A 17,920-nucleotide genomic window follows, 5' to 3' on the forward strand; every position below is an offset into this window, starting at 1 on the left:
TCCCTCCACTTTGTAAAGCGATCAAAATATATGAGAGCATATAGGTACATTTGTTTCATCAACTACTTACTTGTTATTGTATTTAAAAAAAATATATAATAGTTATTGTATTTTATTTAAAAAATCCTACATGTACAGATGTGAAGAAGAAAATTGTACCTCAATGTGCTCAATTCCTCAAATTAAAACATTCAAAAATTTAATTTGTCTTCTCCATTATAATTAAATGACTGTTATTTACCTCGCGTACAAACCAGGATAATTTTCCGCTGTGATATTTTCTTAGGAATAGCGATAATTATTTTATCCCCATAACAGAAATGTGTCAGAACTATGGAAACTGTTTTAAAGAAGTCGTTTTTATTTACTCGTGTCTGAAAAACTATCAAAATTGATGTAGATTTCACATTATTTATTGTATAATGAGGGGACCCCAGAGAGTAGGTATATACAGAATATCATTCTTTTATTTTGTTTGTACAAGTATTTAACATACTCTAATTCATATAGAATTTCTAATGTTCAACCAAAATTTCAGCGTCAATCGTAGAATTATAAGCAAGATACAGAGCTCACAGTTTCCCTAGGTTTCAGTCATATTTTGTTGATATGACTTTATTACATTCAGCTTAAGATTTTTAACTTGGTATTTCCTATTCAGCATTTAAAATGGAAAAAAAGAATGGCCTAAGATTTTCAATTCTTTTATTCACTCAAGACCAGTTCATTGGTATTTAAGGTTCAAAATCAGTTTATACAAATGTACACAAACACAGTCAAGGATCACATGTACAGTAGGAGTAATAATGACGAAAAAAGGTTAAGTTTACAATACAATAAGTTGTTAAAATTGGTTTCTGGCAGAACAGACTTCTTAATAAATATTGATATATTAATAAATGTTGACAAATTTTTTACCTTTTCAATCTTTAGTTTTTAAGATCTGTGTACAAACATAGAATTGTGAGCAAATCTCTGTATCTTGCTTATAATTCGAAGCTTAACACTCAAATATGGTTAGTAAATAGAAATTGTAAACAATTAAACACAAGAAACATGCATGCACTATAACAAATAAAGAACACAATTTATTTTTTCGAAATGAATCATATATATACATGTATATATACCTACATATTTCCTTCAGCGATATCAAACTCTATTTAAACTGTATAAACTCGAGAAAATGCCGAGCATCGATCTCAACAAAACCTATTGCATTAATCTACCATTACGCAAAAGATAAAGCCGAATTACCGATAGAATGAATTGTATTTCAGTACTTTTTTGATACATCAGATTTTGCTTAATTTGCGCAGGTAAACAGTTATAACTGTTTGATTTACCGAAGTCTCTGTTTGAATTGATACGTAAAAATCACGAAATACAAGAGTTCCCAGGTTAAATTACAAAGCATAAATAATGAAAACGAAACGAAAATCAGAACAAGCTAACACCAACGTCATGTGTGAAATCTGTCAACGCATTGAAATATTTAGCCTCAATTTACTTCACAAAATCGGCACCAATATATTTTGCATGTTTCAAAAATTTCCCTTCATACACGAACTGTTGCATAACAAGCAAATTCATCATAGTCAGATCGACCCTTTTTCGTATAATGTCATGGCTGCTTTAAACAAAGAACCTCGTTTTAGAAGTATGGAATACGAGTCTTGGTAAAATGGGTATGCAAACCCGGGCCGTGGCAAAATAAAAGCCGGGGCAGATCGGCAATCGTCAATTCCAAATACGCATTATTTTGCGGCAATATTTACAGCGAATACAAATATAACTGGTCCATCAAATATCCTGAAATTTTAATGAGATTGGCAGATTAATAACTGCCAATCTTTTGTTTTGACCAGGCCAAGTCTTGCCTACCCATTTTACCGGATGCCGAACCGAACCGAAGCTGAACACGCCTTTCCTTTATCATTATTTTCGTAATAACTCAGATTTGAAACTGAATTAGACCTTAATTTTTGCAATTTATATTTTCCTTCCCATAAGGATAATTTATGCTAAACTACGTTGAATTTGCCTCGGTAGTTCTTGAGAAGAAGATTTTTAAAAATGCACCCCCCTTTTTCTACAGTTTCAAGGTTTTCTCCGCTTTGAATACAGATCGGACTTTTATTTCTGCAATTTATATTCGCCATCCCATAAGGATGCTTTGTGCCAAATTTGGTTGAAATTGGATAAGCGGTTTTAGAGAAGAAGTTCAAAATGTAAAAAGTTTACAGACGGACGGACGGACGGACGGACAGACAAACGGACAGACGGACGACGGACAAAATGTGATCAGAATAGCTCACTTGAGCTTTCAGCTCAGGTGAGCTAAAAATCAGGGTCATGTAGGCTCTTATTGGATGCAAGAAATAGTGACAGAATAAGAGAAGATCAGGGTCACACATACTCTTTATCATGTTCACGGGAGTCTCGAGATATATTGTAAGAATAAATAAAATCAGGGTCACACAAACTGTTTATCATGATTATAGGTGTATAGAGTTATACAGCATGTTAGAATAAAAAAAAATTCAAACACCTCTTTCTTAAGGTAGTTCTATACTCTGCACTAAATGGGCTCGATCAATCATTAAAAGCTTAGCTTTAAATGATAAATATACATTCTAGCAATACATATACAAAATAAAATATGTATGTTTACATGCTAGTTTGTTATCACCTCTCAGACGGGTGTACCCCCTTGCGAAAATTATTGACAATTATGAAATTTGCCAGACGTCCGTTTTTCCTAAAAATAATTAACAATTTTGGGAAAATTAGAACTGAACATACAAAATAGAGTATAAATATTTATTTAAGCCATATCTCATCAATAATTTTGCGCAAATTTTTGTAAGTAAGTTCGCTTTATGGACCTGATGTATCAAAATAGAAAACAAAAAATGCAAAGCTAGTATCACGTTTGGTAATTTTGTTTACTATTTTATGGACTCAAACTTAAATTCATGGTGTTTATTCTATAGATTGACATCTTAGAAAAAAAGATTTGGTAAAATAAATTATATGTTGACGGATTACTTTTCACGCTATAAGCTCTAAACCAAGTAGACCCTGACAAAAAAAATCAGTAAAAATCACATTTTGCTACAGTTTTCTGCCTAGATCGGTCAACAATGTTAGATATCATTTATACATTAATTAATTGACGATTGATTAAAATCGAAATAGCTTCTGTCTCTAAATTTAAACCGGTTTTAGTAAAAGAAAAAGAAAAATTCAGGGGGTGGGGGGGGTCAAAACAAAGAAGATATAAGCATACCTGAGATCCTGGTTAATCAGAAACTTCGATTTTCATTTTACTTTAACAGAATCGAGTTTCTCAACATTAATCATTTCTATCTCTCATAGAATACATATATTACCATTCTAATTGCTTATTATTGCCATTGTTCACAACAGCGAGGTAGAGCAAAATCAATACCGGGTATCAAAAATGCTTTGTAAAAGTTGAACCAATATTGTAAAATCCGTATTATGACGTAGTGCGATACTCGGACTACTTTAAAGAGTTGTTCATGAATAGAAAAGTTTGATCCATGCTATTAAATATATGATAGACTTCTACTGGTTCTTGCCAAAAATATTTCTACACTAGATGCATATAACTGTGTAATATTCTGATTCATGGTAGGTACAGTTTTCATGATCATTAAATGTAGAAATATAATGTTATATTGCAGAACCTGAGAAAATTGCAGGTGATGATGATGAGTTAGATGACTTATTGAATGCCATTGAGCAAGGTGCAGGGAATGTTAAGGTAAATAATGAAATCAGTTTATCACAAAAGTGTTTCATGCAGAGGAAATATTCTCCAGCCATAAATGAATCTTTTAACATGAATCATTTTTGTGACAGAAAACCAAGAAGAGGAAGGTGGAGGATTTGGGGTCTGATGAAGAAGGGCCGGCACCCAAATATAAAGGTAACGTTTTTTTGTGGATGCCATCATCATTGTATTATCAAAATCAAATAAATTTTAACAAATTTTCATAGCAAACAAACATCTGAGAACATCAAAATTACATGGTAACATAAGTCAAATATAGTCCACTCTCATATTTTTAATGATAAACATTGAGTAGAATTTTGTGAATATCTATTCCAAGTTAAGAGTGATCTTATTTTCTTTAGCTGGAGGTGGGGGCATACACAGACCAATTGTGAAGGCCAAGCGGTCGGCTCCTCATGACCCGGCCAGTGAGTACCGAGCCAAGAAAGCAGGAGGGGACATCAAAAAGACGGGCAAGCCGGACCCTTACATGTATGTCTACCTCCCACTCAACTTCCAAGCTCTCAACAAGAGGTAAAACACTTGATGCTCCAAGGCATGGAATGACTACTGAATTATTTTATGCAATATACTCAAGAAATCTGATAGAAAAGTTCTCAAAAAGTGTGCCATTTTTTCCTTGATACTGGCAATTGATTAAGACAAATTCTCATCTTATATTAGTGTTGCAAAATTACATTAAATACAGTAGATTCCATATTTAATGTGAGGAATTAAATAATCATGTAAAACTGCGAGAAGCAACCCTCGAGGATTTTAAAAGCTTGCTTTTATTTTACAGACAGCTTTGAACTATATGAAATTATAACAAATATTGGTGCTCACGATTTTGTATTCTTGCTATTTGATGCAAAATGGCAGAATTGCGAAATCAAGTACTTGCTTAAAATAAGGAATTTACAGAATATGGTCAATTACTTTTTAGGCAATTATGTGCATTTTTATTTGATTATAAATAATAATTGTTTATTTCAGCTGTTCAGATTAAAGTTTATTTTGTGAATTTTTTCTAGGAAAAAGGCAAAGATGACTGGTCGATTTACAAATCTAGTGAAAGGAGCGAAAAAGGGGGCTAAGAAGGGAGCTAAGAAGAAGAAGATGTGATTAGTATTTGGACATTCACACGCTGTGTTATTACTGGGTTGTTTTCTGTTGGTTCCGTTTTCATTGACTATTTTAAGCAAGATGTTGTTCAGCATGTGTTCTTGCATTAGTGATTCAAGTGCGGACTTCACATTCTGAACAATCAAGGTTGTTAGGGAAAAAGTTTATGAAGTTATTCATTATACCATTTGAAAAAATGGTTATTATACCATTTGAAAAAATGGTTATCTGATATGGAAAGAAAAAAAATATTGAATTGTATTAAAGTTATGATATTTCAATATGCATTTTATAATCATGTTTTTAATTCAGTTAAATTATATTTACATGGAATTGTGTAGTGAGTTATATATCCTTGCAGATTTTGTCTGACGGATTTTTGAAAACACATTAAATAAGATTAGAATACCTCAGAAAATAATCCTGGATTTTGTTCAAGTCCTGTTTAGGATTAGGTCCTCTTCTGCACATAAATAGTTTTATTTTTATCTTAATTCTTTACTACAGTTAGAGTAACTGTTGCTTGCGCATTTATTTTACAAAAAACAGTTATATACATGTACATTTTGTACCCATTAAATAATCCTGAACACCATTTAACCACAATATATAAAGTACATGTAGATGTAAGTGAAAACTTATAAGCATCTATTTTCCCCCATTTATTAAGTACATGTAGAAGAGAAAACCAGGTTGTTTTCATTCCTTTTTAAAATATAATTGTTGGGGGAAATATCACAAAAATAATTTGAAAATTAGCTACTAGTACTGTATACAGGGTTAATTTCGCCCCGTGTTATTTTCGCCCTCTTACAATTACAAACGGTTTCACTTCATCTTGAATTCGCCCAGATGCAATTGTGTTAACAAAGATATTTTTTGGAATTTAGAATTTGCCCAGTTTTAAATTTGCCCACTGTTAACGAGGGCGAAAGAGGCGAAAATAAAACGGGGCGAATATTTCCCTGTATACAGTATGTAGCGTACAGCTTGACAATACAGATGATTCAATCACGTTTACTCTCTTTCCATCATACAAATGATCTACAAGGACCTCGCTATCAAGGTGATCGCAGTACAGAACCACCACCAGTCAAGCTGGTAGAGGTATATCCTGGACATTTCAACAATCACTCAAAGATCTTGACTTTGCAGATAACATTGCTTTACTAGCACAGCGACAAAAGGATGTTTGTAGTAGAACTGATGACCTTGTCAAATACAGCAGACAGATTGGACTTGATATAAATGTTAACAAAACAAAATTAATGAAGACTAATTCAATAAAAGATAGTGGTACCAAAGCAAACAACCACACAATTGAAGAAGTCATTGATTTCGTATGCCTTGGTAGTAAGATCACAGCTATTGGAGACTCTGTTATGGACGTCTTATACAGGATAACAAAAACCTGTTCAGTTTTTGCAAACCTACGAAACATTTGGAAGACATCAAACATCAGGACCTTCCAAACAAACATAACTGGAGTCCTCCTATACGGTTCTGAGTCCTGGAATGTGACAAATACCATCACTCACGAACTAGACACCTTCAACAAGATGCCTCCGTAGGATCCTCAAGATACTCTGGCCAAACAGGATCAGCAACGAAGAACTGTACAAGAGAACTCAAACAGCTGCCATATCTGACCAGATAAAAGAAAAAGAATAGAAGTGGATCGGCTATGTCCTGAGAAAGGAAACAACTCTCGGCTTTTAAATTTTGAATTTTTTTTTTTTTACTCGAGGTTACTTTGCATAATTCAAGAAAGTTCGAACTTTACTTTTTAAATGATTAACGCTAATTCGCTTAATGCACAATCTTTCAGATTAATTTATAAAAGCGTAACAAGTAAGTTTTTACCCAAATTAATAAGACATTTCTATAAACACGTGCAGTTTTATTCAACGATGATACCACTGCTACATGTGAACACATACTAGTATATCCTGAATTAAAAAACAATAAAAAAGATTTTATTTTAATATGACAGTCTTTTACTCTCCTTCTTTGCATTTTAGTAGCATAAGAGACGGGATATGTACGCAGTCTGAATACCTTCCACCTTTTTTTTTCTCTAGAAAACGGCTTTTTTATTAGAAAAAAGAGACACAATATTACCAATGGATTAAAATCTGATAAATAAAAATCTCCCTGACCCCTTCACGTGGGAAAGTAATTAAATCTCTCTCTCTCTCTCTCTCTCTCTCTCTCTCTCTCTCTCTCTCTCTCTCTCTCTCTCTCTCTCTCTCTCTCTCTCTCTCTCTCTACTAGAGTTTATAGCATGTTTATAACATGAATTTCATTCTACATATATCTTGCTTAATATGAAAATCCCACGGTACGTAAAAATAAACAGAGGAACACTCTACACGTGTATCAAATCAGACATATATTGTGTATATTCGCCAGGCATAAGACATAGGTCATAAACAGAATGCATGGACAAACATTAATTTTCATTTCACAAATAAAAAAAATTTCGGTATGATGCTTTTGTAGAAAAAAAACTTTTTGATTACTTTTAACATTTCGTGATTACTAATCTATAATTCTATAAAACAGAATTTTGCACCGTACATTGATTATAAGTCATATTTTAATGTTTCAAAAATAAGCTAAGCATAATTTGGTTTAGAATGATAAAAGTTATATAATAACGAATTTCAATTTTATTATTTTGAATTACATTTTACACTGAACCAATTTATTTTTCCAGGGATCCCCTGACAATTAGTTAAAGTAATTTTAGAGGGCCTGTGGTAGTATTACTTTGAATTTTTCTGTACATAAATGGCTTTAAGAAATCAAATATGTATTTACAGAAAAAAAGTTCTCAGTTGATTAATTGCTGTACATAGCTATTTTGAAGATAAGAGTTAAGCCTCTTGGCGTGTTATAAATGAAATTTCATGCAACCGTTACTAAAATAATGTTATACAACTTTCTCCTTTAAATCCATTCATTATTTTCCAAATGAAAGCTGAATACTATGATACTACATGTATAGTAAATAACAACACATTGTGTGGAATTAGCAACGACACGCTGCGGCTATTTAATATTTGGCATATTAAATGTACACACACATAATTTTATGGCATAAAGTTGGATCACATGATTTATCTATTTTAATAAAACATTCTGAAAATTTAAACTTTCCGCTGTACGTGTCGTCCTAAACAGTAAACTGGTATTTAATTAACACCTGAGCAATTCTTTATATAGCCTTGCTAATAAACCGGTTCTTAAGAACCAGCAGGCATGTTCACGAAACTTTCCTAAGATATGACCTTAGTGTGTTCCTAAGATATGACTTAGGAAAAAAGTTAGGAACATCCTAAGATCAACTTAGGACACGTCTTAAGATGTAGCTCGACGGTTACTTATGGACATCTTAAGTTAGGATATCCTAACCTTCTACAACCATTCTTATTTTTCACAATTATTCATTCAGATCGAATTCGAGAGACTTGTGTAGGGATAAATTATTAGACATATTGCCAGAGAAAGGTGTACGTCTCGGTAGTTAACACAAAAGGCCTAAAACCAGTAATTTTAATGTATGCATTTTAATAATTTTACATTTACCTAAATATATATCAGTTACCAATAACAATTTAGTTTGTTTTTCTTTAAATGACCCCCCCCCCCCAAAAAAAAGAATAAAATATTTATCAAGACAGAATTGGCTTACAAGCAGATAATTATGTAAACAACACGTGTGTATGTCATTTCATAATTAACATTTGAGAATCTTGTCATTCAAGTATATGTAATACGTAAACATGCAATTTTCATAGAATTTGAAACGTTACATGAGGAAACACATGTACTCGTACAAACACAACCAATTTCCCTTTAATCTGCAATATATAGAATACACGAACATGTTAAATAAGAAATAAGTTGTAATATATCTCGAAAATCTATAAATACAGTTCATTTAACATTACAAATTTTTTCAAGATTATTTTTTTCAGAATAAGGTGATAAAAATTAGGAGTGATCACGCATGGTATATGTAACCCGATGTAAATTTACTTTTTATAGCAAAGGACATTTAAATAATTGTTATCCAAAATTATTATAAACAAAACAATGAATGTAACTCATTTAGTGTACAATGTAGATAAAAAAATAAGTGAATAACTTTCATTCGTCAAACACAGAGATAGGATAGTATTTGCGAAAAAAAATAATCTTAATTTGTCAGCTCCAAGGCAGGCATGTAGCAACGGGGAAGTGGTGAGAGTTTGGGGTCCCCCTCCACATCATTTTGTTAAAATGAACATACATGATAGAATAATTGACTATGCCCCCCTCCCGGATTAGGAATTTGATGTTTGTCGAAAATGCTGGAACTGTGGAAAATATTGCCTTAGTTATTCTAGCGGTCTTAAGAAAAGGCTTCACAACATCCCAATATCCCTAAAAACGTGATTTTATAGCTTTAGGATAGTCTTAGGACAAGGTAGGTGATGTCTTAAAGTTAGGACAAAGTTACGGCGGTTCCTAAATTTAAGAGAGATTCGAGAAACAGACTTAAGACTAAGACGTATCCTAAGATGTACTTAGGACGCACCATGGTCCTAAGACAGCTTCGTGAACATGCCTGCTGGTGACACAAACAGGTATTCGAATGAAAACCTTATATATCCGGATAATTCATTATTATACCAAGTAGAGATTGATTTCTGTCTAATTCGTCCCTCAAACGAAAGAAATCATATTTCTATTCAGCAGTGTAAAAAGGCGTAGATATATTCCTTTTTGTTTGTACATGTATCTTTGTTACATTATTTCAATTAAATCAGAGCTTACATTGAATATTTTGTAAAGAAGAAAGCTAGTTCAATGAAAGGCAAAAGCCCTAGAGCTGTACAAATAATTTAATCAATTGGACAAATTAAAATTCAAAACAAAATAAATTCCCTTCTTGCAGCAAACATTTACATATGAAAAATCGAATTAACAATGAGCATGCCCCTGACGTTTTTGATAGCATGTAAAAATAGTGATATTGATGTGTTAATCATAGGTATACGCACACACCGCTCTCCAAGGGATTAGGATCTTCATGATTTGTGAATCTGTTTTTTTTTTTTTTTGCTTGTCAAGATTTTTATGATTTTGCCAGAGGTTCCAACGCCTATTTACCGTAACTTAACTGTTAATCTTATAGGTTTTGATTATCCTAGTTGAGGGGGGGGGAGGGGTTCCAGATGATCTGACCCACCCTCCCCTCTATAGATCAGCGCAATTAAGCCGCAGGGATTTTTTTTTCATCCTAAATTTAATACATATTTCTATTAATATTAAAAGCTAGTAACTGACTATAAATTAAATATGATGACTACACCAACTTTAATATATTAATGTTTGTTTTAGTTAATTTTGTAAAGGAAAATTCTTTAAAAAAAACAATGGGGGGGGGTGTACAATTCAAGGTCGGGTTCGGGTTACAACTACGAAAAGGTACTTGTCGTCTGGAGGATGCAGATGGGTATTCTTTCAAAGGGTACTTTATACATAGGGTTAACTTATATTTTTATATTATTATAGATTATTTTAAATTTCAACAGCGTACAATGTTACTTACAAAATGAAAATCCCCTGTGTGTTGCTGTCATTCATCACAGGAGTCGGCGATTTTATCAATTTGTTGTAAATAAATGAGAAACAAGCAAAATCCTACCGGTGAGCTTCGCGAGTGTAGTATTTTGCCTGTTTCTCATTTATTTTCAAGAAATTGATAAAATCGCTGACTCCTGTGCATACATGTACTCGGGCACAGAAGTCAGAATAGGTCTTCATACCTAAATTGGCCTTATCAGCTTATAACAAAAACCCCGAATGTTTCTGATAAAGATGAAATTTATTATATAAAATATCAAACACGTAAGCCCTTAAAAGATATGTTTTTTCTTTGAATCATGCAAACTTCTTTTGAACAAGATAATAACATTTCATGTACTGTATAGTATATTTCATGTTTCTTTGAATCAATATATAAGACGTTAGTTTCAGTTCGATGGCATATGCGCGGATCCAGAAAGAATTCCTATGGCGATCCAAGTGATAAAGATGTTTTCCGGGAGGAAAGTTGATGGAGAGTGCGAGGCCTATTTTAGGTAACTTTACAATGTGAATTTAAGAAGTTTGATTTTTTTTTTTGGGGGGGGGGGGTTAAGTTTGTCAGGAACATCCCCTTACCCCGGTCTAGTCTCCCACCAGGGGGATCAGTGGATGAACAGCTACACTGATGTAGAATAAAAATTTAATCATTTATAAATATATTATGATAAATAGATACATGCATATAATTTTGTTTAATTCACAACACATTATTTCTCTGACTAAAGTTTTATCGATTAAAACTCATAAAATCCATACATAGCATAATCATGTATTAAAAAAAACCCATTTACTCATGGTCTAAATAAATTTTCAGGAAAACGGCTGATCAGATCAGGAAATTAAACACTCAAAGAAAAGAAACCCAACAAGGACATGGATATCTTGGATGTGGATTTTCTGAAGTTTTGAACATTCAGCAGAGAAAACAAGGCTGTTAAAAAATCACACACAACTACTCTAAATCTTGAGATTTAAAGGTAAGTAATGCTAACTAGCTAAGACAGTTTGTATTCTACTTGGGTTAATATACCTGTATCACTCCTCTTTATAAGTAATGAGCCTCAGTTCCTTTGTGGCCTCGCTCCATTGCCGGTAAAGAATTGAGTGCTACACGTCCATTAACCTTTGTCATTAATACATGTAACAAAAAGTTTGTTCAGATAATTACATGTAAGTTAAACATACAGAGACCATTACCTTGTTTCATGTTAAATACAATGACTGTTTGACATGTTATAGATAAACTCCTATCTTATATGCATCAAATGATGAAGAGAGTTTGTTTATATGTAATATGAATATTGAGTCATTTAATACACATGTTACCAATTACATAAACACAGCCATTTTGTTTTCATATACTATACCAGAATGGACAGTCTACATGTAATATGAAAGAAACAAATTGTTTGCATTAAAAATTTGGTGTTAAAATGCACATAGTTTGATGACATACAATATAATTAAACACATGGAAACCTACATGTTATATAAACACAGTCAACAGTTTGTTTACATCCAATAGAAAAAACTTACATGACCCGATAACACAGATTATATATATTTTATCTGTAATGATAAATACCTATACGATATATACACACACAGTATTCTCATCTAATGTAGACGGTATATTCAGGATCAATACAAACACTGTCTTTACATGTAATATCTACACACAGTATGTAATGTATACTTGGTTCATTTGTTTACATCTAATGTATGCAGTTAATTGATTTACATGCAATATTGGATTTTCTTCACTCTACCTGTGTCATGCTCAGCCACAAAGAGGTTGTCTCTGGTGTCCACACATAAACCCCACTGACCGTATAAATCACAGTTGTCAATGTAGCGGAGGAACTGTCCGTCGTGATCCAGGATGTGGATACGGTTGTTGTAATAGTCTGTTGTCAGGATCCGACCCTGGCTGTCTGTTGTGATGCCGCGTGGATTAAATGATTCCTTGGTAGTAGAGGGACGACCAGTGTAGGTAAACCGGAGTTCTCCGGCCTGATTGACCACCACTACTGCACGGGCTCTACTGTCTGACACACAGATATCTAGGTTCCTGTTCTCACTGATGTATTTAATGTCACCAGATGAATAGAGAGGTTGTCCTTTGTCATCGTACTGAATACTTTGTTTCTCTGTGGAGCCAGAGTAACGCACAACTTTCGATTGTTTATCATCATCACTGTCCATGACAACCAGGAGGTCACCAGAGGAGGTACTACAGACACCGTAAGGTATCCACCCCCCTAGTCTGATCACTGTCTGTATCTGTGTATTCTTCACTATGTTCACATTTCTATCACTGTAATCAGTATAAACTAGATCCCCACTCCTTGTCAGTGCTATGTCCCGTGGCCTGTTCCCTGACTTGGTTCGGATGGACTCCACTAGTTCTCCCTGCAGGTTGAAGAGTTTCATCTTGTTGCCACTACCACGCGTCCATACTTCTGTATCATTCAGACACGTCACACCGAATAGTCCATACTCATACTCTGTGCCTATAGCTGTGATGACCCGGGGTACATCCATCAGTGACCGGTCGGGGGGAGAGGACTCAGCTCCCTGGGGTGGCATGCTGTAGTCTTGTTCCTCTGTAGTAAAAGATAATGCAGACAGAGAACCAAACTGTTTAATCAGCTGATCTGTGTGGATTTCCTGAGGCCTAAAGTTTGGTAAGGACAGCTTGAGTTTAGGAGGCAATCTTTTGAATTCAGCGTTCCTGGATTTGTACTCGGAGACAAGGCAGACATCTTTGGAGTTCAGTAACTTCTTCAGTTCAGCAATGGTCTGTGTGATTTCAGAAATGGTGCGTGTGATTTCATTTTCCTGTTTATTCAGGACGACCAGGTGTTTGGATTCCATTTCCTCCACAATAGATTTCAGGTTTGTGATAATGGTGTCTATTTCTCTGTGCCAGACTTCTCTTTGTTTGTCAATTGCTGTTGTCAATTTCTGGGAGTTTTTACTCAGTTCAGCTTTCTGCACTGGGATGTTGGATGCAATCTCTTTGTATTTAGGATAAATAGATTTCTCCAATTCTTGCAAATCTTTAAGCAACTTTTCTGATTTGCTTTCAAAGGTTTTAAGAATGTCAACTTGTATATGTCCTAAATGTTTTTTAGAAGAAATACATTGTGCACAGATAGAAAAGTCACATTTCTCACAGTGGAGTTCACATTGTTTGGTGGGGTGTTTCCTACACTTGGGATAGTTCAGAGTGGTTAAGTATTGTTTTAGTGACACCACTTTATGAACTTTAGAAGAATCAGATAAATGTGTCTCTACACAGTCTTTACACAGATGTATATGACAAACTTCACAGTACATGGGGGCCACAGAGTCCTGACACAGGGTACAGCGTACAACATCCTGGGCACTGTTCCTGGGGTCCATGGTCAGGGAACGTTTATGTACTGTCTAGGGGAACTTTAATCTAAAAAGGATTTGGAACATGTAAATATACATTAAAATTACATGAACAGAATAAAATGTTATATTCAATATAAATGATGCAATTTAATTTCTTGCAGTACATCTATGTATTGAATGATAAATTGTTGGAAATAACATATATCATAAAATGCTATTTTTAACTCAAGGCATCAAAATGTCTCTTTTTAACTTAAATTATAATTTAATAGACTATATAAAGGTCAGATTAATTATTGATAAGTAAATTAAACAGCATATTACTGGTACTCAATTATATTCAATAGGTAAATTACCAAACTTTGCAATCCAACATGGCTGTAGTATATGATGTTTGTTTCCGGTCTCCTGGCTATATCTTTGTCCATAATCTAGATTAATTAAAAATGTTAAATTGTTCATTCTGTGATTATGATAAAAAATCCCAAAATTGTTTGAATAGATACATTATTTCTTAATCATTGCAATTATGCATGCAATTTGCATGTATTAAATTCATATATGTAAGACGTTAGTTGGCAATTTTCATACTAACAATTAATTTGATAATTTAACAAAGGTAGAATATCATTGATTCAATTGTTAATTGTTACAGATTTCAAGTAAGAAAATAGGATGTCCCTACCTGCATTTACAAAGACTGCCATACGTGTATTATTTAAGCACAACTCGATAATAAATAATGAAAACTATCGAAGAAATTCACAATCCAACATGGCGGGTTCCAGGTGTTTATTGTTCCTGGTTGGTAAAGCTACCTGTCAAAGATCACGTGATTCAGATTTAAATCTCACCATACAATAACTGCAAAAATATGACTCGTATAAAAGATTCTAGGTCACACATTGTAAAAAATTTAAACTGGAATAGCATTCTTTATTATCGTGAACTTAAATACGTGTATGTAAGTTAGATTTTGAAATTTTGGATTTAAATGCATTTGTTTGGGATAAAATTTGTTGTGTGTTAATTGTTAATTCAAATCCCTGCAATTCTATTAATGAATAAGAATTTTGTATAAGAGGTAAAGATTCTCTAGAAGGACTTGAACTGTAAAGAATCAATGTACTGCGTGATGCAATTGCATGATTCTTCTGCATCTGTGAAAAAGCTGATGTGGTGTAATGGTGCACACATTCTATTGAGAATGAAGAGTGGGTTCAAATCCCATTATCAGCATAAACATGAAAAGAAATCATGCATGTGTATCTATATTACTAATGTACTAGGAGCTAGGCTAAACTTGCCAACATGATCTACGTGTGTATCCATATTACTTAATGCGCTAGGAGATAGGCTAAACTTGCCAACATGATCTACGTGTACCTAAATGTCTTCTGAAGAGTAGTAGACAGTTATTTAAGATATAAGAATACACTTATTTACATGTACCGACTACCGGTACTTGATTTGAGAACAATTTAGAATATTGTACATAATTATTTAAACACAACTTTTTACCCAAGGAACAGATTCTGAATAGAGAGATGGGGGGATTTATCATATGTTTCATATCCCTTAATTGTCTAGAAAGTTTAAGCATCAAATTGAGTTACTGTTAAGGGTCCTCCACATCTCTGTCATCTGATACGTTTTTATGACAACTACATGTAACTCATAACATAGCAATTAAAATGATATTGTATTGGGAAATTGTTTGTCTTTTGTATATCTTGGCTACTAGTGGATCGATATATCATTTAAGCATTTTAAAAATACTTATTTTTGGATGTCGTCACACCAATTAGCGCCCGGCCTGTGCAGACAAATTGAACACTGAGTGTTACAAAAATAAATAGACTCAAAACACTTGAAGACATATGTTTTTGTGCGCATGGGGCATGAATTAGCAAAGTGTATTCATAGAAAATTGAATGTCGCAGATTTCCAATGCAAACACAAGGGGAAATGAACACTGAATGTAAAAGCATTAGATTACTGACCCGCAGATCTTGAGTTTAAATATGGCAGGGAGTAGGGACATTTGTTTACCTATATGGGTGTAAACATACCGAATTAAAGATGTATAGCGCACTTAGTATACAATTTCATACAATATACATTTATTTACCTGATAGTGCTTTTGCAAAAATCAGACAATTTCAATATTATGCAATATTTGGTTAAAATATATTCTAAAGAAACCCAAATTACACAATTACAAGTTTAAAAAGTATTAATTATCTTACACAAAATCATTGAAATCTTTTGTAAGGGATATGTAGAAAAATTATTTAAATAGAAAAATTGGTATGGAATAAAAAGTTAGATATTTGAGTATTTGAACCAGCTTTAAACAAAACTAATCCAGTTAAAATTATGTTCTACAGGTATTTTAGTACACATTTACATTGAATTAATTTTGTGTTTTTTATACTGAAAAGTACACATGTAAAACTTTTCTATTACATTCGTGTATATAGCCACGTATAATTCATATATTCCTCTATATTTATTCATTACAATATGCATTTATAAGTGGTAATGTATTCAAAACTAGTTTATATGTCCAAATCGTATTAAATATTCAACCGACTCAAATAAAAATTGCTTAAATTTATTTCTATAAAATTCATATACCGGTATTCCTATTTATGCTGTAAAATAGTATTAAAACTATTTCACATTATGTTTATGATTTTTTTAGGGTACGTTATCTCCAAGAGAAAATGTACCTGGGAACGTTCTCTTTTGGAAAAAACGTACCCTAGGAATTGGGTATGTTTTCTCTTGGGTACGTTTTCTCCTGATAGCAATATTTTTGGATGAGTCTGCACCCCCCTTAAAAAACGATGATTCGTAACTGTTTCTTAGTATGTAATGCAAGTATTGCTAGCTTTTAATTGACAACTATCAACAGAAATCTAACTCCCGAAAAGAAATACTTCTTTGGAACGCCCAATCCCCATTTTAAAAAAAAAACACCATATGAAATATATAACAACAGAGACATTAATGTTATTAAATTAATGTCACTGATAACAAGATGCTAATTGATAATCAACGGCTGTTTAAAGAACACAGAATCACCCTCCACTTCTACATGTTTACACTAAGGCAAATAAAAATTCAGGTGCCTAGCTGTGATGTATATATATCCACATTTGACCCTATAAACCAGTGACTAGCTTTAGTACATAATGATAATACGTGCCTGATATAAACAAATAAAGGTTTAATCACCTATTACTTCATATTTTCCATAAATCTGACATTTTAATAAAGCTATCATGCTTATATTTTGTTCATAATCATTCAAAACATAGACAGTATACGTCCCTGATATAAAGAAATAAAGGTTTAATCACCTATAACATTATATTTTCTATAAATCTGATATTTTTTTATCAAGCTATCGCTCTTATTTATAATCAGTCAAAATATAGACAATAAATAAATATTGTATGTCTATGTTCATATATACAGACCTTGGGCAGCTGGTCAGAAAGGATTTCATTGTGATAGTCCAATCCACACTTACGTCATAAAGCCAAAATGGCGTCGGTGTCAAAGGTCATTGGGGAAAAAACCCTGTTGTTTACATTAGTAACGTTATGGCGGATCTAGTAGTCTGTTCGTTGTTTTTAACGTTTCCTTGTTATAGTAAGTTCAATACACATTAATTCTATTGAACACATATACCTATACAATATGGATATTGTGGATATTGATGATAAAAGTTTGACTTTTGATTCCTTTTTGTCGTGGAAAATTGAAGCTTTACGGAAGTTTCTCGGCAAACGCGGGTTGGCTAAAGATAAACCAAAACGAGAGTTAGCTGCAATGGCATATTCGGCGTACTCTATGAGGTTGCCAGAATTACCTTCATCAAAAAAGCAACAAGAAATAAGAAACATCGAATATAAAAGCCTTCTTTCTGTCGATAAAACTTAACTATCCCTGATC

The 17,920-nt window shown here is 33.1% G+C and overlaps 1 protein-coding gene, 1 long non-coding RNA gene and 1 pseudogene across 2 annotated transcripts in view; 1 reads left to right on the forward strand and 2 right to left on the reverse strand.

Moving 5' to 3' along the window:
- Window positions 1–5,215, forward strand: part of LOC128182335 (RRP12-like protein) — a 33,930-nt pseudogene extending 28,715 nt beyond the window's left edge.
- LOC128182352 (uncharacterized) overlaps window positions 692–17,920 on the reverse strand; it is a 54,380-nt gene continuing 37,151 nt past the window's right edge. Inside the window, exon 2 of the long non-coding RNA XR_008243407.1 lies at window positions 692–1,333. This is a non-coding gene — a long non-coding RNA (uncharacterized LOC128182352). The remainder of the gene's footprint in view (window positions 1,334–17,920) is intronic.
- Window positions 11,199–14,983, reverse strand: LOC128182330 (tripartite motif-containing protein 2-like). Its single transcript, XM_052850927.1, has 3 exons — window positions 14,640–14,983; window positions 14,311–14,385; window positions 11,199–14,018 (listed from the first exon to the last, which is right to left on the reverse strand). The coding sequence occupies exon 3, from the start codon at window positions 13,976–13,978 to the stop codon at window positions 12,308–12,310; it is 1,671 nt and encodes a 556-aa protein (XP_052706887.1). The 5' UTR covers window positions 13,979–14,018; window positions 14,311–14,385; window positions 14,640–14,983; the 3' UTR covers window positions 11,199–12,307.

Source organism: Crassostrea angulata, chromosome 4 (genome assembly GCF_025612915.1).
Source record: "Crassostrea angulata isolate pt1a10 chromosome 4, ASM2561291v2, whole genome shotgun sequence".
Taxonomy (NCBI): domain Eukaryota; kingdom Metazoa; phylum Mollusca; class Bivalvia; order Ostreida; family Ostreidae; genus Magallana; species Magallana angulata.